The following is a 26206-nucleotide window of genomic DNA, read 5'->3' on the forward strand; positions in this document are numbered from 1 at the left end:
AATGCACACTCCATGCTCACCTCTGTGAGAAAGAAACAAAGCTTTCACTTTGTAACTCTCCCAGAGTCTCCGGCTCAGGAGAAAACAATCCATACAGTGACTCAACACTTGTAAGTCATGTTGTCTAATGCGTATACAACACGTTATAGTTTTCAAACCATGACTATCACCTCATTGGATCTTCACAGCAAACCTGAGACTGAGCATATTAATATCCTCATTTTACAGAACGAGAACCCAAGACTCAGAAAGGGTCAAATACTTCCCCCAAAGTCAGATTAAGCACCAACTTGTCCTTACATTTCTAAGTGTTTGAAATCAGACCCCAAATCTTCCATCTTTGACTGCTGGTCTTTGCACTGATCCTTGTTATATACAGCTTCACACTCATACTAACTTGTGTTCATCACTGACATAACAGAGTACATGCCTAGAAATCAAGAACCTTCCAATTTCTCCTAACACCACCAGTGTGTCGTGTCCACCCAGTGCTGTGATTAATAACATGGCTTTAGTGCCAGACCACCCTCGATTGGGGGAGGCCCGACCTCTAAACTTACCGCTGTGTGACCTTGAGCTACCTCCCTGATCTCTCAGCTCCACTTTCCTCATCTATAAAGCAGGAAGTCCTGGATGGTTAGAGCGGTGATAGGAGACAATCACATAAAATGCTTAGCACCAAAATCCCCCAACAGTTAAAGCACTCAATAAATGGTTTCTATTACTTGTATTAGTTATCCAAATGTGTTTATATTCTACCATTCTTACTCCTAAAAACGTCTAACCTGGCTCATAACTTGAGAAGGAAGAAATCAGGAGGAGAGAGGAGAAAGCACCTCACGGGTCTTCAAAAACATTCACCAAAGCTCTAAGCAAACATTGAGGTCTTCCTAACTTTTCATTCCATCTGCTATCCTAACCCCCTTGATGGCTACTTCTTGAAAACAGACCCAAAGTTCCAGGTACAGCACAGTTAATGATCACTATGGAATTTCTCTGAGGCCCACTGGAATGTGAATTAGGTCCTGGGCACCTTCTATGGAAGTACAGATAACTACAGTTCAATAGGGAATGGATTCAGAAAAACTGCTAGCAGTCTCCTGGGCCTCACCTCGGCACTCTCTCCATCTATTGCCCCAGTGTTGTGCGGCCATTCAAAATTTCCATTTCTTCTCCTACTGCCCATTCTTATGTTCTTGCTTTAGTGTCAGTATCAGTAAAGAACACTTACATGGCTTCACTGAGGACAACATAAAATGACAGTCAGAAGTGCCAGGATTCTGAAGGAGCATTGAGATGGATTCTTTCTACCTGGTGGCAAAATCAATACCCAGGAAGTTTTATGAGCTGGCAAGAGGGAACCTTAAAAAGGAGGCCTCCCTTTTTAAGCCAACTCAGAATAGCTGCTCAGCAGGCACAGGGAGCACCACTTGACAAGTGTTAGTTCACTAGGCTTTAAAAGAGTCTGCAAACTTTAGATTGTTTTCAGGAGACAGATGTCCATCATTATATCTATTTTTCTCATATACTAACAGCAGGTCAATGTTTATATCTTCTAGTCTTAAAATCTAACTTCCTGATTTTATCATTACTCTTAATTTTGCATTATAAGAATAGATTCCACCATTAAAACAAAATTTTTATATCAAGAGTTTTAAATAAAGTAACTGGTTTTCAAACATAGTTAGGGAGTAAATCACCAAGGAGGAAAAGGGTTCTTCGCAGATGACTACTAAATATTACTATTTGCTACAAATATTTACTATTTGTAAATCAATACAACAGAGAATTTTATACTCAAGCAGGTAACATTCACACCATGTCAAGCTTAAGGGAAAAAGGAGAGGGAATCAGAATTGGAAAAACTATGCAGTATATGTTTGTTCCATAAATTGAGAGTTTACTTTTATTGAATCTTAGTATGGAAATTTCAGGTCAATTTCAGGAACCTATGTTCCACAGGGCAAAATTTGAGCATCATTGAACATGTAAAACTTTTCACAACACCAACATTAGGTATAATTTAAATAGGTTATAATTAGCATTTGCAAAACACACCAGCTAGATTCATCTTAGATTTTTAAAAAAGACGGCCAACAATAACACAATTTCAATGGCTGGTTTTAAAAAGAGGATACTGGGCCCTGGCCAGTGTGGCTCAGTTGGGTGGGTGTTGCCCTGTACACCGAAAGGTGACAGGTTCAATTCCAGGTCAAGGCACATGCCTGGACTGAGGGTTCGATCTCCGGTTGGAGCACATATGAAAAGCAACTTATTGATGTTTCTCTCTCTCCCTCTTCCTCTCTCACTCTCTCCCTTCCTCTCTCTATAAAATCAATTAAAAAAAAAAATGAGGGTACTGGGAAGCATGGCAAGGAGAACCAGAAAGATAAATAAACTCACTCTCACTTTAATATGAATTACAGCAGCCAAAAAGGACGACACCGGGAAAGATTTCCTAAATGTATAAATGTTTTTAAAACTGGTGTTATTATATTGGAATCAAGCTGCAGTTGTGGGCTCTCATTACTTTAACACATCAGAATGGTACAGAATTGTGCACTCAAAATAGTTGCTAGGTCTAACAGAGGGTGGTGGGTAAGATGATAAGAAAACCTACATAAGAGGGATACTAATTTGAAGACAAAAATGTAAAGAAAAGCACTCTTCTTACATTGTGAGCTCTAGAGATGTAGGACCATGATCTCCTAGAGGCAATTTATTTCTCCACATTCCCAGCTCTGATAAAGAATGGAAACTAAGTAGGTGCTCCAAAAATGTTGGCTAAAGAAGTCTTCCAGTAGAAATCTGATCTTTGCAATGAAAATAGGTAGCTCCCTTTAGACCAGTGGTTCTCAAAGTGAGGTCACTGGACCATCAGCATCACCTCAGAACTCCTAGGAATGCAAATTCTCACTCAACCCCAAACCTAAGAAATCAGACTCAGAAGGTGGGGCGCAGCAGTCTATGGTTTAACAAGTCGTCCAGTTGACCCTGGTGCTGTTAAAGTTTAAGAACCACAGCTTTAGCTAATGTCCAATTCTGCTTCATTAGGACTGAGGTTCTCAGCCCCAGCTGCACATACAAGTCACCTAAGGGGCTTTTAAATGTTATCAATACTGAGGTCCTACCAGAGGCCAATCAAATTAGACTATCTTTAAAGCAGCCCCATGAGATCATAATGTTTGGCTGGGTTGAGAACTACTGGGTTAGAACCCAAGGTCCTCACCTCAGCTTGCTACTTCAACAACTGCATGGCAGAGCATTCACTCAACAATACTTCCCCCAACACCCTCCCAAACCTGAAAGGTCTGAAAACCAAGATAAGCACAGGCTTACATTGAAAACCCTACTGTCATGAAGTAATTATTTACTTTAGATATGAAATAAAAAACAAAAGAGACAGCTCATCAAAAGGAGGCTACTCTGTGTGTGTGTGGAAGGGGGCGGTGAACAATGTACAGATACAAACAGGCAGGCATGCAGTGACAAGCAGAAAAAGGAGAGAGAGGGAAACATGTTCCTGCATAGTCTTTTGTACCTGTGGAAGGAAGTGTAGTAGGCAGACCAGAATCCCAATGGAAAGTACTACTGCATGTGACCTAACAACTTAGAAGCTTCTTCCCATGTATCTTGCTGTACTGCAAAGACTGGAAAGCTAAAATACATTTCCCAGACTCCCTTGCAGCTATGTGGTCTAGGTGCCGTCCATCAGATGAAGCTGGGCGAAATTCAGAAACCAAAGTTTTAAAGGCAAAGATTTGGAAGTTAGGAGCCACACTTCTGCTATTTCTTAGCAAGCACCATCATTTGAAGTGTCCAGTTTTCCAGTGGGAACCTCCTGCGCATGTCAATGGCAGCATGGTTCTGAAACACTCCTCATTTGGCAGGTGGTTTCATGACTGCACAAGAGGCAGCCACTCTCTTGGTGGCCTGCTCTGCTGTGAGGCTCTATAGCATGTTATTCTAGAGGTTATTCCTGAGAGCTCAACCTAAAGTCTGCTTCTTCACCTTCCCAACAAATTCTGTAAGCCATTTAATACCCTGTAATAAATCCCCCTCTGCTTAACCCAGCTAGAGCGGATTCTGTTCTCCAAAAGAGAAGCTTGATTGATACCATCAGTAATAGCAAAAGAAAGTTTGGAAATCCCCAAAACCACAGTTACCATTAACTTGAGAGGAAGAAAGAAAGGTGTCTCGTCAAATTTAAGAAAAATAATTTTTATTGAATTCACTGAGTCATTCATTCTTCATCCTACAGTTTCCCTAAATTCTAATAAAAAAGCAGGAATTATGAAAAAAGTTACTGCAATATAAATTAGGACACAGACAAGATGCCATGTTAAGCATTCTTCAAACCACAACATTTTTGTGTAATCCACCCCACAAGTACATATCATTCAACAGTTGACTTACAAAGCACCAGACATCACAAATGTTAACCCACTGGGTAATTACACAAGCAGGTCATTTCAGGGCTGCGGGAGATATTTATCAGAAGGATTCACTAGGTTGTGAAATGTGTTGGATTTAACTCTGTACTCTTGCAGACAAATATTAAACAACTATAAAGCCATCATCATTAAAATTCTGATATTAAGAAGCAGAGTAAAACAGTTAAGAAATGAATGGCAGTGTTTTAGCTGTGTTCTGTTATGCCAAAATAGCTTTAACCACACTAATTTTAGACTTTATTATTATTGTTATTAAGCTAACGCAAATATTCCACTAAATGTTCCCAAGGGTAAAAATTTGACAAAAGACAATATGAGCCTTTCTGAAATAGATATTTTTGTTTGTATTTTTATCTTCTTACAGAGACAAAGATGCTTGCTCACCTTAACATAAGCAGACATCCCCACATTTAGAGTAAATATTTGGGTCCCAGTGTGCTGCTAACTTGGTAACCGTGGACAAGTCAGTTAACATCTCTGAGTTTTACTTTGCTCATCTATAAAATGGGAAAAATGGCAAAATCTACTTATCAATTTCATAAAGTTATCTTGAGGACTAATTAGAATGAAAAAAAAACAAAAACCTCATGGATCCTAAAGTGATACTGTTGGTAGTGATTATTAGCTACTCTTAAAAAAATGTAAGCTGGGAACACAGCTGTGTGATCTAATCCTAAATATGAATGGAAGGCAAGGAGGTCCAACAAGTATTCAACTTAGAAATAAGCAATAAAAGATGACAGGCTAAGAAGAAAAACAGTTTATTAAAATTCTATTGGATGATCAGTCTTGTTAGAAGGGCTGAAGAATCAGCTTGAGGTTAAGCTTCCACCAGTGATGCCCAAAAATATCCCAGAATCACTTGCTGAGAAATCTACCTCAGATCCATAACAAAAGCAGGTTGCCTGGGCTCCCTGTCAGGTCAGCTGCCATGGAAACTTCACACACAAGCTGCTTCCTCCTGTTGCTCTCTTCCAGATCAAAGTCACACATGAGGATGTAACTGACAGAGCTAGAGCATGCGCTTTCGTCCTGGCTGCAAGGAAAGGTGGGAACTGAGTTCTCACTCATAGGTTCTGGCAAGCAGGCCTTACAATGTGGGGATTTTCTCCAATACAGAAAAGTTAGGCAAAAGATGATGGAAAGACTTCTGGTTTCCAGCCCAGCATGTAAGGAGCCTAGAAGTTGCTGGTCTATTTATCTGACAAGTAAACAGCTGAAAAACCAACAACTCTCCCTAGATCTGTCAGAAAAGTGAGGTCACCAGGGAAACCACTGTCCCCCAAATTAGAGACACAGAAAGGCAGAACCAGAGCATCACAGCTGACCAGAGCAGAAACGCAGGGGCTGAAACCTCCATGGGAAATTGTCCAAGCAGGAAAACCTGACCTGCAAATGATGAATTGCTAGAGGCTCAAGTGTGGACAAGACTGAGATTTTTAAACTCTAGAGGACCCAGATATAGGGGATTCCCAACACTTCGGTAAGTTTCGCCTCCTGGAACTCCACCTGGTTGTCACAGAGAATAATCAGAGAAAGGAACACCTTGCTCTTAGGACAGAACAAGAGCCATTTTTAAATCCATCAAACCATTCTGGTTCCTTACACCAAGGTCTGCCCTCAGGAGAAATTATTTAATGGCAGCCTAAGCTGCTGGGGATTTATCAGAGCCTAACTGACTGGAGGGAAGGGCAATACTAAACCCCAGACACCTCCAGCCATCCTCTCCCACCTAAGGGGAAGAAAACAGCGAGAAAGGTGTGAAGTACACTATCCAGGGACACAGGCTCTCTAATGGACTGACACCTAATCTACCCCCTGCCACTGCATCACCAAAGGCCTCTTTACAGTAGTTCCTTTCACCTGGTGTAGCATGTCTGCCTACCAAGAAAAATGACAAGGCATACCAAAAGGCAAAAACACAATTTAAAGAGACACAGCAAGCACCAAAATCAGACTCAGCTATGGCAGGAATGTTGAAATGATCAGACCAGGAATTTAAAACAGCTATGATTAATGTGCCAAAAGTTCTAATGCATAAAGTAGACAGCACGCAAGGGCAGATGGGCAATGTATCAGAAAGATGGTCATTCTAAGAAAGAACCAAAAAGAAATGCTAGGAATCAAAAAATACTGAAACAGTAAAGAAGAATGTCTTCGATGAGCTTATTAGTAGACTGGCCACAGCTGAGAAGAGAATCTCTGAGACTCAGGGTATTTCAACAGAAATTGCCAAAACTTTGCAAAGAAAAAAAGACTGTGGGGGGAAGTGAAAAAACAAAAACAGAACAAAATATCCAAGAACTGCGGGATAAAATGGATCAACGGAGCTAAATGTAAAACTCAGAACTAAATTCAGATCACAGAGATAAAATGTAAAAAGAAGACATAGTAGCCCTGGCCACATAGCTCAGTTGGTTAGAGCATTGTCCCAATATACCAAGTCTCATCAGGGCACATACAAGAATCAACCAAATGGCCCAGCCAGTGTGGCTCAGTTGTTGAGCGTCATCTCATGCACCAAGAGGCTGCAGGTTCGATTCAACCAATGAATGCATAAATAAATGGAACAACAAATCGATGTTTCTCTCTTCCTCTCACAAATAAAAAATTTAAAAAAAAGACATAATAGAAAAGCTACATGGCCTTGGACTTGGCAATGAATTTTTAAAATATAACACCACCAAAGACATGATCCATGAAAGAAAGGGCTAATAAACCAGACTTCATCAAAACAGAAAATTCTGCCCTGTGAAAGACATTATCAACAAAATGAAAAGATAAGCCAAAGACTGGGGAAAAATATTTGCAAAAGAATAGCAAATAAAGGACTGTTATCCAAAATACAAAGAACTCTTAAAGCTCAACAATAAGAAAACAAAAACCCAATTTAAAAATGCGCCAAAGACCTTAACAGAGAGCTCACCAAAGAATATATATAGACAGCAAATAAGCATATGAAAAGATGCTCCCCATCATGTGCAATCAGGGAATTACAAATTAAAACAATGAGATATCACTACACAACAATGATAATCTGGAACACGGACAACACCAACTGCTGGTGGGGATTTGCAGCAACAGGAAGTCTCCTTCACTGCCGGTGGGAATGAAAAATGGTACAGTCACTCTAGGAGACAGATCGGAGGTTTCTCCCAAAATTGAACATACTCTTACATATGATCCAGCATTCATACTTCTCAGTATGTACCCAAAGGAATTGAAAACTGATGTCCATACAAACATCTGCACACGGATATTTATAGCTGTTTTACTCAGAATTATCAAGATGTCTTTCAGTCAATGAATGCATAAACTGTGGCACCTCCAGACAATGAAATATTATTGAGTCCTAAAAAGAAATTAGCTATCAAGCCATGAAAAGACATGGAGGAAACTTAAACGCATGTTACTAAGTGAAAGAAGCCACTCTGAAAAGGCTTACATACTCTATGGCCCCAACCTTCTGGAAAAGGCGGAAAAGCGTATCAGTGGCTGACAGGGTTATTGTGTAGAGAAAAAGAAAGAATAAGCAGAGCAGAGGGTTTTTAGAGCAGTGAGAATACTCTGTAAGGACACATATCATTATCAAATGTATTTAAGCCCAGAAAATGTAAAACACTAAGAGTCAACCCTAACGTTAACTGTGGGCTTTGGGTAATAATGATCTGTCAAGGCAGCTATGGGAGGTGATAATAATGGCTGAGACTAGGAATATGTGTGGGCAGATGGTATATGGGAAATCTCTGAACCTTCCTTTCAATTTTGCTGGGAATCTAAAATAAAGGCCATTTTTTAAAAAAAGATCAGGGACAGCCTGGACCATCAACATGAACCTGATTAGGCAGTCACTAGGCACACACCTATACAGTTTCCCTTTCTGAGAATCCTTAAAGCAGGTTGGATTCTCTTCTTTTATACTGGAGAAAACTGCAGGTCAAACAGGTTGATCTGCTACAAGCCCATCCCTTTTCCACAGTGCCATATCCCAAGAAGTCAGGTCGCCTTAGACCAGGGTTTCTCAACCTTGGTCCTACAGACATTTTGGGTCAGATCAGTTTGTTGTAGGCAACTGTCTGGTGCCTTGTAGAATGTTTAGCAACATCCCTGGGCTCTACTCACTAGGTGCCAGTAGTAAGCCTCCCTCCCAAATGTGGCACTGCCAAATATCTCCCAGGGGCAAAACTACCCCACCCCCAGCTAAGGACCACTGTCTTAGATGGTGCTGCTCCACTTGCTACACAGTGGCTTAGGGAAGCCTATCATATGCTAGGCCCAGTGCCAGGCACTGCAGAGACAATGCCAGAGACGCTGCTCCACAGGGCAGATGACAGACGTATCAACAAGTGGTTGGTATAAAGTGTGTGGTGATACGTGCCACGACAAGTTAGAGTGGTTGCAGAACTTAGGTCATAATTCTGCTGGACTCAAGGGTCGTGGAGGGGGACCAAGTCTTTGGAGCTGGATCAATTGTTATTGATTACAGCAATTAACACTGACCAGCTAACTTTTACTGAGCCCTTGACGCTAAGCTGGGCATAATGCTAACAGCTTTACATTTTATCTCATTTAAAAATCATTAAAACTGTTTAAGTGAAGAGTCATTAATACCCCATTTTTCAGATGAGGAAAGCTGAGGCATTTAAGATGATCTTAAATGAGCAGTAGTAAAGCTCAAAGCCAAAAACACCCTACAGCCCAGCTCATTTTGACACTAATTATAATACTTGGAGGATGTGCCAAGAATTTGGCAAGCAAAGATGGAGACTTTAAGCAATCCTTATGACTCATGCTACTGGACAACTTTGTAGCTGAAAGCAATTTAAAATAAAGTCTTTCTGATTGGGCATTATGATACAGAAATTCCCACATTTCAGTAGAAGGCAGACCTGCCTAATGCAGAGTACTATTCTCCAGTATTATATGCTAAACTCAGTCTCAATTTTTTTTAAAGCATCAAGGTTACAGTATAATTAGGAACCAGCTGCAGTTGTAATTATGGCTCCCAATATAATTTGTTACATATTAGCAAGTGTCAAATTACTACTGCTCCTTAAATGAATAAAAACTGATTGTGCTGTTCTGAAGACTGGGATGTATGTTCCTGATGAGGAACAAAGGAATAGAAAAAGTATGTGACATATTTATAAAGTGCTGAAAGGTTCTACTTAGGAGATCACAAGTTGCTGGAGCCCAGATAATGCCATAGAAAGTTAAAATGGCTTCTGAGAGAACAGCTAACTGAATAAACGCAGGGGAAAGCAGCAAATCAAAGACAATAGAAAAGTTGCTTCCACTAAATGGTATTCTACCTGCTCACAATTCTGCTGTGCATCAATGTCATATACTTGAGAAAAAGGACAGGAGCCCTCTGCACAGCCAGGATTCATCCCAAAGACTATGCACAATTTCACTTGGGTGAGCCCTCCTTCACCCTCTCCCACAGCCCATGGACTGTGACATGACAGAGTAACTTCTCTGGTTCCAAACCCACAGGTCACTTCTATAAAGCTTATTATGACCCAGAGCCAGCTCTGAGCTTTATAAACATGAGCATATTGACTGTCCCAATAGCTCCAGGAAGTAAGTAAAACTATGTCCCTTTCATCGATGAGGAAACTGAGGTACAGACAGGTTGATAACTTGTCCAGACCCATAATTTGAACAGAGTCCATGATTTCAACCACGTTATACGGGCTTTCAGAGGAAAAAAAGGAGGGCGTGAGAGAGCAAGAAAACCTAGAGATTAAAAGAAAATCCAAACACATCAACTAATTGCAATGCCTAGGCCTTATGTAGCTGACAATTCAAAAAACTATTTTTATAAAGTATAAGGCAATAGGGGAAATGTGTAAAATGTGTATAGAACAGATATTGGATTGTATTTAAAAAATCACTGAAATTTTTTGGTGTGATGATGATATTTTTGGTTGTGCATTTAAAAAATCTGTTTTAGAGATACACAATGATATTTACAGATATGATGATATGATGCTGGGGATTCGCTTTGAAAAAATCGGGGCGATGGAAGGACAAAGGGTGTGGTATAAATTAAACAATACTGGCCATGAACTGATAATTACTAAAACTGGCTAGATAAAAACACGGGGGTCCATTACGCTCTTCTATATTTGCACATTATGGAAAATGTCCATAATGAAAAGTTTCAAAAGTGCTGCTATTCTTAAAAGGCCCAAGTCAGATGCCAGTTCCTCCAGGAAGATTTTCCAGGTCCTCCAACCAGATTTCCCTCATAGAATGCTGTTTGCACCTATTTTATGGGGTTTGCAATTGGGCGTTTAAACTCTCACTCCATCACTAACCATTAATACTACCTCCTGTTTTCTCACCTGTGAGAGAGAGAGGACATAAGTATGAGGACTGAATGAAAGGAGCCTAACTTGAGAGAGAAGCTGGCAGTGCCTGGCTGCCCAGCTGGTGTCCTTTCCATGTGCACAGCAGCCCACTGCCGAGTCATCACTGGACAGTGGAGCCCTAGGGGAAGGCTCTCCTGACTCTCCAAAGCAATCGGATTTCTTTGTAAGAATCCAAACCAGCAGAGGGTCTTGGCTAAGCTGGTAGTGGCTGCACTGGCCAATGATGGGACACTAGTGACGGTTCATGACCTCCTGGGGTTATAACAACTACAAAAATTACGCTGGTTCCCTAACCTTTCATCTTATATCAAAATAACCGCTGATAATCAGATATAATCTTTAAAAAGAGGGAGAGAAGCTTATAAAGAGCACTAGAAAAACACGAGTGGTTTCTCGTGTAATAGTAAGTGGGGAAGCTGTGTTTAAACATGACAGACAACCCAGAATCCACTAAAGGAAAAGATTAATATGTAATATAAATTTTTTTAAAACTCAGAAGTGAGTATGAACCAGTTAAACATCAACTGCAAAAAAAAAAAAAAAATGTGTAACAGATCGGACAGAGGGCCAAGGTTCTAAAAATTTTAAAGAGCTCTTAAAACAAATCAATGTGAAATGGCAAATAACCCAAGAGGAAATCGGGCAAAGGTCAAGACTAGGCTGGTGGACACCAAAAATGGACCAACAGAAGTCTTCAAGGACCACCATAAAAAAAGAACCAGGGACTGAGCTTTTACTTCGGGAACTGAATGGGAGACAATGGGACAAAGTGGAATCCTCAGATGCAGAGTAAACTTCGGCCTGCAATGAAATGGGGTGTGCACGCTCACAAGGCAGGACAGTCCTCGCGGTGGGCCTGGCAGAGTCAGATAAGAGACCTGGCAATCACCAGCCTTTCCCTGCAAGCTGCCTGCATGACCCAGTTAGCAAGATTCAAAAGGCATATCAACCAAATGCCATGGGTGGACTGTGTCTGAATCTTCAGTAGAACAACCCGACTGTAAAAACTATAAACTTAGGATATGGGATTTTTTTTTGAGGAGTGTTTTTTTGTTGTTGTTAATCCTCACCTGAGGGTATTTTTTTCACTAATTATTTTAGAGAGAGTTGGGGGGGGCAGGAGAGAGAAAGAGAAACATTGATATGAGAGCAACCCTTTGATTGGTTGCCTCCTGCACGTGCCCTGACCGGACCAGGGATGGAACCTGCAACCCAGGTACCTGCCCTTGACCAGGAATAGAACCTGAGACCCTTTGGTGCGCGGGCTGGTGCTCAAACCACTGAACCACATCGGCCAGGGCAGGATATGGGTTTTTAACATACTTACAGGTGCTTTAAGGGTTGGGAAATAAAACTAAGACCTCCTTTCTTAAAATTAAAGGGAAAAACTAAAAAAATAAACAAACTCCACCCACCAATGTAGAGAAATGACCAGAAACATTCCTATCTTTGACACCTACTAAGTTAAACAAACGGGCTCCCTTTTTTTCACTACACTGTTGCTACAGCTTTATGACAAGGAATTTGAACAGGGTTTGATAGGTCCCATTCACAAACAGCTGTGAAGAACATGACAAGAGAATGAGTGTTCGACAACAGCCAAGGCCAAGGAGGTGTTAGCAGACTAAAGAGATTAAATTTCATTTTGTATGCAACATGAACCCACACTGTGTAGCAAGGTAAATTAAAGAGGGCAATGTAGTACAGTGGTCATGTGCTCGGACCCTGGAGCCAGGCTGCCAGTGTTCAAACCATAGCTCTGCCACATAGAAGCTGTGTGACCTTGGACAAGTCACTTGATCTCCCTGTGCCTCAATAGACTTAAGCACTCTGTGCAGATGAGTTTTCCTATCTGTATAATGAGACAATATAGCACTACATATCATAGGATTGTTGTGAAGATTAAATTTTTTCATATTCAGCCCGGCTGGTATGGCTCAGTTGGTTGAACATAGTCCAGTCACCAAGAGGTCACCAGTTCAATTCCCAGTCAGGGCACGTGCTCCAGTTGTGGGCTCAACCCCAGTAGGAGGCCTGCAGGAGGCAGCCAATCGATGTTTCTCTCCCATCGATGTTTCTCTCTCTCTCGCTCTCCTTTCCTCTCTCTCTAAAATCAATAAAAACATATTTTTTAAAAGATTATTTCATATACAGAGTGCCTAGGACAGTGCCTGGCTTTTATAAGTGTTATATAAATGTAAGCTGCCACTCTTAAGTTTCTCTGTCAAAAAAGGTTACAACGCCTTCCCTACTACCTTGCAGGTGGATTATTATTTTTTAATAAGGACTTTTAATATATATATATATATATATATATCTTTATTGATTTTAGAGAGAGGAAGGGAGAGGGAGAGAGATGGAAACATCAATGACGAAAGAGTCATTGATCGGCTGCCTCCTGCACACTCCCCACCGGAGTTCGAGCCTGCAACCCAGGCACGTGCCCTCACTGGGAATCAAACCATGATCTCCTGGATCATAGGTCAATGCTCAACAGCTGAGCCATGCCAGCTGGGTGGTAGGTGATTATTAAGATCAAATAATGAAGCTTGGGTCTTCACATTATCTGGTTATTTTAATCCCTGCAGACAGTGAGTTCTTGAAAGCAGGTCCAACAGCTTACTCATTTTGGGAAACCTTGCACTTAGTATAAGAGCTGGCAGATGGTTGGTACCAATAACTGACTAGAATGCACTTATTAAAAACTGTGAAGCGCTGTACCCATGAACACAGTATTGCTATTAACATAGCAATAAGAGTCAATCTTAGAAGCATCCTTTGACAATTCTGGGCAGAATGGAGAGGGAAATACAGGGGAAAGACTAAAGGCAAGACTAGCTCGGAAGCTATGGTAATGCTGTAGCTAAAAAGTAATGGCAACCTGAACATCAATGAAGGAGACAGGACACGTCAGCTCAGGGAAAAAGAAGAGTTTAACTGGCCCATCTCTTTGCCCACATCCAAATTCTTACCGATGATGTCTCTCCTAGCTGCCCTGAACAGGTACTTAGGAAAATTAAGTTGTACGATGAAAGCGAGGCATGACCAAAAAGGTAAATTCAATTCTAGGTAAGCAGAGTTTGAAATATCTTTGAGATGGGCAAGCTGAGATTTCCAACAAACAGCTGAAAACGCAAGGCTGGCGCATGAGGAGTGAAGACTAGCCATCGCACCTCAGGGTGGGGAGAGGATCCTGGGCAGGGACTTGGGGACACCAACATTTCAGGGGGAAGCAGAACGATGAGAAGAAGCCTGCCAAGCAAAATAAAGGTGGAATATGAGAATTAAGGGGCCATCAGAGGAGACATCACAAGAGTTGATGTAGGGTGTTTAAGGAAGGAAGCAGTGGGACACAGGTGCCATAAGGTCAAAAATAATAAGGACAGGCTAGCAGCATTAGAACTGAGGTCACTGGTAACCTTTAGGAGAGAATGTTGAAAAAAAGAACAGGTACAAATTCCATTTCAGGAACTTTCAGTATGGGTGAACAGTAAAGAAACAGAAAAGTACAACCCTTGTAGAACAATCACAGGTACCCTTAAACAATAACCCAGAGATGTGTTCCAAAATAATACCCTGGCCCCAATGTGGGATCAAAATGAGCCCTAAAAACCAAAAAAAAATGTATACTGAATTTTGTCACTATAATATTTAATTCTGCAAAAAAGACTGACAGACAACCAAGTCAAAAGGTGCTGCAGCCTTAGCTAGGAAGGGTAGCTACGTTTAATGACACAGTAGTGAGAGGTCCAGTCCAACAGTCTTCAAACTTTATTGTGCATTCAATCCCCAGGGGATCTAGTTAAGAATGCAACAGGATCTTTGACCTGAAGTGAGTCAGAAAATGCTGCAATTCTAACAAGCTCCCAAGTAAAACCAGTGCTGCTGGTCCTGGGACCCAAACTTCCAATACAAGGCTCCAGGAAGACCACTCAGAGACATTGACTACTGAAGCATGATGGTGAATATACAGTGGATGACAATTAGGAAAAGCACACCATAGTTTGTTCAGGAAGGTCAAATAACATCTATGTCCCCTAGTTTTCAGTTATGTACAAATGTCCGACAGTCTCCAACAGGTATCTCTTGACATTCCTACAGCTCTATATAATTCCCAGAGTGCTTTTATATGTTATATTTCATCTGCTTGTCACAGATGTCACAGATAGTCCCTGTTATCCCTAGGGTGACACTAAGAAGCCAGAGAAGTTAGACTTGTCCATTTAAGAACTCAATAGAAACAGAGGCTGGTCATAGGACTAAAGGTCAAAGAAGGAGGAGTCAGAGCTCCTCCAGAAATCTCAGAAAAGAACTCAATGTCCAAAAAAGACCTGCTCCCTGATTTTCTTACACTGCACACTGACTTTCAACCCTTCCCAGCCCCCACTTCTGTATTTGCTGGCTGAGGCTTATAAAGCTGGGTGAACTTGGGAACACGGACCACAGCAAACTGGGTTCCTCAGGGGAAAGGCTCCAAGACCAGGGTTGTTCTTTGGACATTTCCCTCCTCATGCATTTCCTGGATCTAGACCACCACTGATACTTCACAGGAGACAAAAGGAGCTTTCAATCAAATTGGTGAGAAAACATATATTGTAGGATAATTACAAAACTGTATAAACTCGATGCCTGAGCACCAAGGTGATATGGGGCAGAAAGACTGAAATTAAGTTGTCAAGAAAGAAGAGAACTTATAGAGAGCCCTACATAGCCTTCCTTTTCATTGACACAGCAGGGATTTTCATTTATCTCACTGCATACCTTCCTTACCTCAAGAAGGAGCCATCGGAAGATCAACCGAAGCAAAGAGAACAAGAACAGCCTAGGGCATTGGCTTTAGAAGCACACTTGATTCACCTGGATTGAACCAAATTTTTAAAACTCTGCGACTCAGGCCACACTGAAGTCTAATTAAATCAGAAACTCTGGTTCAGACCCGGGCATCAGCATTTTTATTCCAGATCACTATGATGCGCTAAGAACCCCTGACCTACAACAGTACAAAAAGCAAAGGGATTTTCAAGGAAACTTGGACCAATTATGAATTTTTCTGGGGCTCCATTTCTTTGCCTGGTAAAAGGGGACAGAATTGATGAGGCGAAGAGTGAGGATCGTTGTGTTATAGATACCCCAAGGCCTATCCACCTCCATCGATGTAAGAAACCCTAAATCCAAACATCAGTGAAATCACAGAAACGTTCCATCATCACCATAGCATAAAACCAACTCAAACATTCCTTCCTGCCTACCACAAACAACTGGTCCGCTTTATTACAATATTATTATATAACCAAATGCCTAGCATTTTTTACTATAAGGGAAAGAAAACCTTCAATCTGAAGAATATCCTTAATAAACTCAATCACATTTATCCTCAATAACAAACCTCTGAAGAGGGTATTATTATAGATAAGAAAAGTGAAAAACATGGAGGTTAAATATATAGCCCAAGTCCTAAATAGTGAACACTGGGTTAAAATTTTTACAAAGGTTTATGATGGGGGGATAGCTGCACAGCCAGTGAAGATATGAAAAACCACTGAATGGCACACTTTAAATGGGTGAATAGTACGGTTTATGAATTATATCTCAATGTAGCTGTTACAAAAAGGTATATGACAACCCTGGGCTTGCACAATGTGGTTTGAAAGTTATTGAATAAATACATGTTCATTATATGAGTGAAGCATATGCTGAGTGCCAAAGCATTCTAAAGATACAAACCACTGGACTGGATGAGCAGGAAACATGCCCTGTTCATCACTGATGTGTGAATCCTCACATGCACCTTTGCAACTGGAACTCTTTTTAAGGCCTGGGAGGAGAAGGGTTAAGAGCAGAGGCTCTGAAATCCAGGCTGTATCACTTACTGGCTGTACAACCTCGAGGAAATTACTTAACCTCTCTGGACCTCAGTTTTCTTACCTGTAAAATGAGGAAAAAAACAGACAGCACCTACTTCTTGGTATTATGAAAATTAATTGAGTGATTATTGTAAAACACTAGGCAAACTGCCTAGTACAGAGTAGGCACTATGTAAGTGGTTCAAAAGTAAAAGTTTAGTTTGTAACAAGGTGCCTAATTTCCCCTCCTAAGCCATCTCTCCTCTCTCCTACATACTCTACTCTGTACCATGCTACACCATAGGGCAGACAATATGTGGACAGGGTAAGAGCATAGACACTGAAGACAGACGGGCTGGATTTGAACCCCAGCTCCTTACTTCCCGATCATCAGATCAACTCTTGGCATCTCAGTCTTTATCTGTTACCTGGGATGATAGTGTGTAACTCATAGTACTATTAGAGGCATTAAGTGAGTTAAAAATGAAAAGCACTTAAAATCAAATTTTATATCTTGTAAGCACTCAATAACTGTTAGCTTCTCTTTGATTTTATTACCTGCCATCCCCTAAATGTACCATGTGCTTTCACCTCCCTGCCCTTCATTTGCTGTTTCCTATCACTGGTATAGGTCGTTCCTCTCACCCCATCCATTTATTCTGAAATACCACCTTTGAAACATGTCTTCCTCTCATCCCCACAGAACAGGTGCCTTCCCTGATGCTCCTGGTAATGGCACTAACTCTACACATAGGGCTCTTCCACGACAGGATTTAGCCCTTAATATGGTTGTGGTTTTCTTAAAGGCCCCAATGGAGTCCAACTCATTTTCATATCCTCAGTTTAGTCCCATTTGGAACATTAGAAATAACCCAATACACAAATCTAAATGAATCAATAATGATAGCAACAACTCAACCAAGAATGGAATATCAAGTGTTCATGTCCTAAAGACCAAATTTCCATTGCAGGCATACTTCATTTTATTGCATTTCACCTTATTGTGCTTCACAGATGTTGCATTTTTTATAAATCTAAGGCAAGACCGTCCATCAGCAAAAGATTACAACCCACTTTTTTCAGTGGTCTAGAACCAAACCCACAATATTGTCAAGGTATGCCCTATATTATCAGTGCTGTCCTTTGTGCCCAAATTTCTGGCTTTTAGTTCTATGCTAATTTCACCCAAATTACTGGTACATATCCAGTTTTATGCCTACAACATCTCTCATGCCCGAACTCAAGTGAGCATTCCCTAACTTTTAAGTTTCATCTAGTTTAACTTCATCATTCTGACTGTATAAAGTCAACCAATGACAAAATAGGCAATGTTCACTACAACCAAAAAGGGGCAGAGGGGGAGAAGACAACCCCTCCGTTACTGCTTTTTAAAACTGCATCTTTTGTGGTGTTATATAAAATATAATTTTTAAAACTTTTTCATTTTAATATATACAGGTCAGTGTTTGGAAGTTTTTCAAAGAAATACTCAAAACAACACAAATAGTATAGGCAGACCACTTACCATTTACCATCTAACAGGGGAACCCAGGATTACTCCTATAAAAGTAGGCAGCAAGAGAAGGGAAGCCCTCTGAAGTTCATCTCAAAACACCAGGAGTTTTAGATAGCGTTACTTCATGAAAAACAAACACCTCTTGCATCAGTAAGTATCACTCTTCATGCAGAAATCAAAACAAAAAGCAAAGACTAGATTCCCAGTCTTCCTATTCAATAAGAGGGATACTGAATAATGATTTACATCTGAAAAAATAAAAGACCAAGGAAACTAAGAAATATGGTCAAGAGATCAAGAAACTGCCAGTTGTGGCTTGATTCATCCAGAAAATAACCAATCTGCTTAAATAGTCAACCAATTCACCATAGAGAGTACTGGCATTCACCTACAATTGTTGAGTTCCAGATTCTTGGGCCAATTCCTTAGACTCTCCATGGAAGTCAGCTTCTCTTCTAGATTTAGGAGGGAATGTCAATCCTAACCCTGAACAGACTGCTAAGCCTATGACTCTGTGTTCAACACAGCAACACGAAATAATATCTGCACTTCAGGGAAAAGCAAAGAGCATGGCCATTAACTCAGGCTGCCCAGCACTGACTAGTAGCTGACAGAATCACCCCACAAGAATAGTTTCCAAAGGCAACTAAGTAAGGGGTACTCGTGGACTGAAGTACACTAGCACAGCTCACTTTGGGCCCTTTTAAGACTACATTTACTGCACTGCCCTTCAGCTACAATGATGGACATTATAAGAAATGGAACCCACAGACATATATTTGTGGTCAGGATGGAGTTTGTAAATGCAGTTTGCTCACAGCATGTAACAGGACTTGAGGAAAGACTGCCCTCAGACAGCAGTACAAGGAGACCTCTCTTCCAAGTAGTTGACTGATCGTTTTCTCTTTGCTTTAGCTGCTAGAAAATTCAGTCATCTCTAGCAAGTACATCCATATTTTCTTAAATATATTTGTATTGATTTCAGAGAAGAAGGGAGAAGGAGAGGCAGAAACATCAATGATGAGAGTCATTGATCGACTGCCTCCTGCACGCCCCCTACTGGGGATGGAGCCCACAACCCAGGCAGACCTGGACTTGAACCTTGACCTCCTGGTTCATTGGTCCATGCTCAACCACTGAGCAACACTGGCCAGGCCATCCATATTTTCCACACACCTTAGTCCTGGCTTCATCTTACTTCCCCTTTATCCTGTTTTTCTCCTCTACTCTGATTTGATTTTGATGTCTTGTTGGACTGTAAATATATGTATACATGACGTGAGCCATCAAAAATCCTGAAAAGAGGCAAGTTTAAAGGAATAAAGAAACAAAGCACAAGTTTCCAAAGAATAAAAATGAAATGTTTCATCTTTCCTGACTCTCACTACTTGGCAAAAATTCAACTGTACTTATTGATATGATGTGACAGTTTAATAAAAATATAACCCAAAAGTTAAGCCTGCTCCCATGTCACTGTTTTACTTCATACTAGTTAATCAGTCTTACCTTATACTCCAATTATATGCATATTCCTCAATTTAGGTTCCTCAATTATTTTATCTCCAATTTAAATAAAATAATTTAACTCATCTGCATATGTAAAAATGACAGTAAAGTATGGGTATCTACTCCACCCACTTGCCTGGAAGAACTCACCTGGAGGGAACTAACTCATTCCCAGCCTTATAGTCTGATTGCATGCAAATTTAATGCAAAGAAATGGTCAAGGTTTGAGAGTTTGAAAGGGTTAACGTAGCTTCCAAAAATGAATCCCAATGATCCTCAGAGAATCTACCTAAAACAGTTATATATACCCTGGTGTTCACACACAATACACTTGCACACACACACTCACAGCACACTTCTGAGGATGGAACCCGGAGTAATTACAGAAAATAGAAAGGCCACTTAGGTTCCATAGTCCAGGAATATGAAGAAGACTGCAGATTTGGGGAGCCTGGAGAAACTTAAGTCATTGAACAGCATTTAAACATATTTGTCTGCTTACAATTTCCATTGCAAATGTGATTAGTTTGCTTGAATAAATAGGAATATGATGTGTTGTTGGCCATGTTTTCCTCTTGAGGGTTATCACGAAGTTTTGATTAAGGACAAATGTTTGAAACGTTGGGTATATTTAAGTTCACTGCACTTAAAATGAGCTAAGAAGTTGTATAGGCTTGATTAAAGGGCTGCCTTCCTGAACTTAAAATTAAAAGCAATAAATTCCAATGATTCAAGTGATTGGGACTAAGTATGGTATTCTGCCAGAAAAGTTGAAATGGAGTCCAAAGAGACTGAAATGGTGTCCAGGTTTCCAGAAATGGTGAAAGAGGAAAGGTCAAGCTGTCGGAGCTGCCTTTCCTCTGGGTGAGTGAATGATTCACATTACGCAGAATTCCTTTTAAGTGGAACTTCACAGGACTTCCAGGCTCCCCGGACAATCTGTTCTGTCATTTCTAAAAAGAAGCCTCTCAACCGCTCAGAGGCCGGGATGTAAGTGTTGTCAGATGGGGAGAGTGGGGAGAAGGATGGGAAAGGTTGGGGCGAGGGCTGGGGGCGCGGGCGGGGGGGGGGTCCCCTGGAATTTGTCCGCTGCCTCGCGCAGGCCAGCTCCCCCTAGCCATCTCCCAAACGGAAGTCAAGGTGACTTCCCCACCCGCGGGAGGGCGGAGCCCCACAAACCCGAAAGGACCGGGCTCCAGCCCAGGCTGTGTCCCCTGGAAGGAGACGCCTAGGTCAGCTACAACCGGGGTCCGGAAGCGGGGGCGCCCGCAGACCCCAAGCCCGCCCCCGCCCAGGGCGCACCGGCTCCTCCTCGCCGTCCTCGGCTCAGCCCGCCGGGCGCCGCGCAGGCACCGACTCCGCTCCCGGGCCAAGGGGGAGGGTCCAGCCTGCAAAGTTTCTGCAGCAAGAGAGGGCCTGGGGCCCCGGGGCCGCCGTGCGGCCGGGGAGCGGCGATCGCCCCCCTCGGCGCGCTGCAGCAAGGTGGAGCAGCTGCCCGCGCCGCTCTCCATGTGCTTCCCTGCAGCATCAGCCCCGCACGTGAACGCCCGAGCCCGCGGCGCTCCCGGGCCGCGGCCGGCCGGCGCGCTCCCGGGGGCCAGGGGCCGAGGCTTACCTTGGCGGCCGCCATGCTTCGCCCCGCGCGCGGGCGGCTGCGGGTCCCTCTCACCGGCGCGCTCGCACGGCGGCCCGGGGCAGCTCACTTCCCGTCTGGGCGGCGGCGGCGGCGATAGGGCCCCGCGGCGTGCGCGCCCGGCTCGCCTCCCCACACCCTCCCGCCCGCGCCCGGCCTGCGGACGCCGCCAGCCCATTGGCTGGGCCGCGCGGCCCCGGCGGCGCGCGTGATCCGGTGGCCTCTGGCCTGGGGCCCGGGGGCCAGGGTCCGCGGGCGGTGGACTGCGGGCGGGCACGTGACCCCGGCGAAGGCGTCCAGCTGCGGTGACTTCTGAGGCCAGGGCGCCGGGGCGGTGGCGGGGTGCCAGCCGGTCTCCTTTGGCCAGGTGGCCTGGCGAGGGCCGCGGCTGGTACCAGAGGCCAGGAGGGCACCCGGCCTGGGGAAGCGGAGAGCTCCGCTAGGTCACACGTTTAGCCCGCTTTTCCTTGTGGGTTTCCTTGCAAGGGGGCTCCCTTCTGCACTCATAAAATGGACCCCAAAGCATTGACGAGTCGAAGGTGGCAAAGTCATTTCACTGGCAAGCCTATTTCCCATCATATCTGGTAGACTCCATGTACTGAGCAGGTGTATGTTTTTGCAGAACATGTATTTGTAGGGCTACTTCATTTCAGCCCTGCGTATTAGAACTGAAAACAAAAACAAACAAACAAAAAAAACCATGCCCTACTAAAACAAAGAAGTCAAAATTTTAATGAAAAAATTAAATGTATAACCTCCAGAGGTCTTATACCACTTCTTCAGATCTTCAGAATTTCATTCGTTTCTGCCATCAAAATTTATAGTTGAGGAAATGGTGACTGGGGCTTTAAATGTTTTGTGGATTATGGATATATAAACTATCAGTAAAAGTATTTCTTACTAATTTTAATTAATCAACACTGAGTGCCTACTATGTGCCAGACGCTGTGTGTGCTGTGTGCTCAAAGCACCGACATGACTTGAGAGATGGTCCCAGCCCTTAAACAGCTTAAGGGCTAGTGGGAAGGTAGACACATAAATTGTTAACTTGAGTGTAATCTTTGTTAAGGCAGCAATTTTCAACCTTTTAGCATCTCATGGCACACATACACTAATTACTAAAATTCTGTGGCACACCAAAAAATATATTTTTTGCCTATCCGACAAAAAAATAGGTATAATTTTGATTGACATTGGACGCCTATTATGTTGCCTGTTGTCATTGTTTTATTTGACAGTCTACTGGAAAAGAGGTCAGTGCCCCTGACTAAATAGTCAGATATTGAATGTTTAAAAACTTCTTGCAGCTCACCAGGTGAAAATTGCTATGTTAAAGCAATGACCTGTTCCCAGGGCACTATGGGGACACTGAGGACTGGGGAAGCCTCTTAGAAAAGAGGATCCTGAAGCTAAGTGCAGTAGAAGGGCTGCATTTTAGTCCAGAGAGTTGGAAGGGAAGGGTTTTCCAGCCAGAGAAAATGAGGAAGAGAGACAGGAGACCCAGAAATTGAGGAGGAACCCACAGCAAGTTATAAAAATGATTAGTCATGAAAGGTAACCTCAGCTGTGGGTACTGGCAGAAGAGGAGTCTGGACAGGCAGGGTCCTTCTCTTCTGGACCATGTCATGAAGGGTGTTGTTGGGTGCCATGCTGAAGGGCGTGCACCTTAACTGAAGGTATTTTAGGCAAAAGGTAGGGTTGCCAGATTTATCATAGACTATTGCTCTTGCTTGCAATGGTAAGGATGAGGCAAGACAGGCCAGAACCTGAAGCTAGATATGGGAGAAGGCTGAGGAATCCACAGCAGGTAAAATTAGTCAGCCGTGATGACTGATTATATGTGGGGGTGAGAGAGAGAAAGGAGTCACCCTGTCTTGCACATGGGCCCCTGGTGTGGATGTTGGACAGACACCAGAGATCAGTTTTGAAGTGTATGCAATATATGAATTAATGTTGTAAAAGCCAAAGAAAGAAGCACTTCGAAAGGGAGCAATTTATTAACATACTCTCAAGAGGTCTAAGAAAGCCCCGAAAGACTTGAGCATGTTGGTAGACAGGAAAAAGACCAGCAAAGATCGAAAGAGTAAAGACAAAAGCAAAACCAGGAGAAATGAGAGAGAAAAAGATGTCAGAGGTTAAGCCTAAAGCTTATGTGAAGGGGTGGCCCCAACTGCACTAAAAAGATTTGAAAGATGCAGAGAAAATACAACCTTATGGAACCAAGATCATATCATATACTGGATATTTATTTTAAGGACTTCACTGAAGCTCTCCTTTTATAATATAAATGAACTTTTAAAAAGGTAAATGTGGGTACATTATACATAATATACAATCCATCTAACCAGTTTTAAATGTATGGCTCAGTAGTGTGGAGCACATTGTCATTGTTATGCAACCAATCTCCAGAATTCTTTTCATGTTGCAAAACTAAAACTCTTTGCCTATTAAACAGTCACACCCATTCCTGCTTCCCTCTAGTCCCTGGCAACCACCGTTTTAATTTCTGTCACTGTAAATTTGACTACTCTAGGAACCTCATAAAAGTGGAATCATACAGTATTTCTTTTTATAACTGGCTTATTTCCCTTAGCGTAATGTCCTCAAGGTTCATCCATGTTATAGCATGTGTCAGAATTTTAAGAACTCTTTAAGAATGAATAATATTCCCTTATCTTTTAAAGAAAAGAAAAGAAGAATCTGTTAGATTCTTTTCTTGAAATCTTGGAAAATTCAGAAAATCATAGTAATGAAAAAAATCACTCCATAATCTTACCAACAGAGTTAGCCACTACTAACATTTACTGTGTTTTCACGTCTTGATGTGTTTATGTGTGTAGGTAGAGAGGCTCACATTTTTAAATTTTAATTCAAGGAATCATGCCCTGTGCATACATTTTTCTATGACTGCTCTAACAAAGCTACCACATATTTGATGGGTTATAACAACAGAAATTTATTCTCTAACAATTCTGGAGATCAGAATTCCAAAATGAGCCTTAAGGGGCTAAAATCAAGGTGTTAGTAGGGCTATGCTCTCTCCAGAAGAGTTAGGCAAGAACCTGCTTCTTTGCTTTTTCTAGGGGATCATGGCCTCTCCCATCTTCAAAGCTAGGACACAAAGCATTTTCTCTCTGCCTCTGTGTCCCATGCTTGGCTTCTTCTGTCTGTGATCTCTCTCTGCCTCCCTCTTATAAGGACACTTGTGATGGCATTTAGGGTCCACCCAGATAATCCAGGATAATCTCTCTACTTCCAGATCCTTTGTCCCATCTTCAGAGTCTCTCCCACATAAGGTAACAAGCATAGGCTCTAGGGATTAGGATGTGGGCTTTGGGGAGGCCATGAGGTGGTGAGTCCACCTACCAAACCTACCACACTATGGATGCAAGTATACCCACAGATGGATAAAAAGTGTATATTTCAACTTACATTTGGAGTCAGACTCAATTAATTAAGCCTCTTCTTTTATTCTAGAACTCCCTCTAAGCATAAGATTTTCAAAAAGCTAAATTGTCATGAGCCCTGAAGCAGGAAACATGGTCTTTGACTTCCACATGACCTCTAAACAAGAGCGTGACATGAGTCATCATCTAAGAGAATAAAAGATAAATTGTCTGGGCACCTGCCACTTTGTCTTGTCCTGACATATTAGATTCCCTCCTGAGAATTGACTTGTCCCTCCTGTCTGTCCCCCGAGCACCCTTTTCCCTGCTATTTCAAATAGCTGGCACTGAATCCTGACCAAAGAGGTCCTGTTTGGGTTGAGTTGTGTCCCCCAAAAGTCCTAACCCCCATGACCTCAGAAAGTGACTTATTTGGAAATTGAAGTTGTAATTAGTTAGAACAAGGGCGTACTAAAGTAGGGTGGGTTCTTAATACACTATGACTGGTGTCTTTATAAGAAGACACAGGGGCATACTGGGAGAGATGAAAAAGGCAGCGATTAGAGCAACGTGGCTGCAAGTCAAGGAACACCCCATGGTTCCAGAGCCACCGCCAGAAGTTAGAAAGAGGCAAGGAAGGGTTCTACCCAGAGTCTCAGAAGGACCATGACCCTGCTGACAGCCTGATTTGGCACTCCTGGCCTCCAGAACTGTGGGAGAACAAATTTCTATTGTTTGAAGCCACCCAGTTTGTAGTATTTTGTTATACCAGGCCGAGGAAATAAATACAGGCCTGAAAGTCACCTGTGTCTCATAGGGCCAGATGCCAGCCTGGCCTGCTGGGAAAGCAGCTAACCCAAACCACGGGGAAAGCTCATGGGCTAACAGGCACATAGACTGCAGGTGGGCGAAAGTCCTGGGAGTTGAGAAGAGTGGGCAGCATGTCCTGCTCTGAACTTCCACCTTCCCCACAGCAGCTGTGCCTTGTAGATGCCCTTGGCCATGCTTTTAAACGATCAGATTTTTTTCAGCCCATGAAAAACAAACAAGCAAATAAAAGGCTCTGCTACTGTGATAGGCAGTTAGACAGACATGAGCAGAGCAAGGACGATGGGCCAGGTACAGAAGGTCACCAGGATGGAAAGCCCTGGATGCCTAGCAATGGACAGTTGTAGGATGGAACCTCAGCCCCAGGGTGGCCCTTCCTCTCCTGGCATATCTCTGGTCCTGTGGTTTGTACCTCCCTGACCTTTTCTCCCTAGAGATAACATCTAGGCCTCAGTTATGTTTCAGCTCCAGGCCCAGAAGAGCAACCAAACCAGCCACAGCTGACCTCAGGACCAGCCGCCTTTGATAATGACCCCCACCCTGGCACCAACCAATCAATCAGTGGAACCACAGACCTGAAAGGACACACCTGGAAAACTGCTGAATATTATAATGAGGTCTTTCCCTGGGACCTTCCCTAAGATCTCCATGCTTAAAACCATT

At 42.5% G+C, this 26206-nt stretch overlaps 1 protein-coding gene across 2 annotated transcripts in view; it reads right to left on the reverse strand.

Moving 5' to 3' along the window:
- SLC25A13 (solute carrier family 25 member 13) overlaps window positions 1–21388 on the reverse strand; it is a 168923-nt gene extending 147535 nt beyond the window's left edge. Inside the window, exon 1 of one of the 2 annotated variants that reach the window (XM_087821169.1) lies at window positions 21312–21388. In XM_087821169.1, coding sequence (XP_087677295.1) covers window positions 21312–21326 — 15 coding nt within the window. In that variant the 5' untranslated portion in view covers window positions 21327–21388. The remainder of the gene's footprint in view (window positions 1–21311) is intronic. The other variant, XM_087821170.1, reaches the window with a different exon arrangement.
- Between the last annotated feature and the right edge of the window lie 4818 nt (window positions 21389–26206).

Source organism: Miniopterus natalensis, chromosome 10 (genome assembly GCF_054644295.1).
Source record: "Miniopterus natalensis isolate mMinNat1 chromosome 10, mMinNat1.hap1, whole genome shotgun sequence".
Taxonomy (NCBI): Eukaryota; Metazoa; Chordata; class Mammalia; order Chiroptera; family Miniopteridae; genus Miniopterus; species Miniopterus natalensis.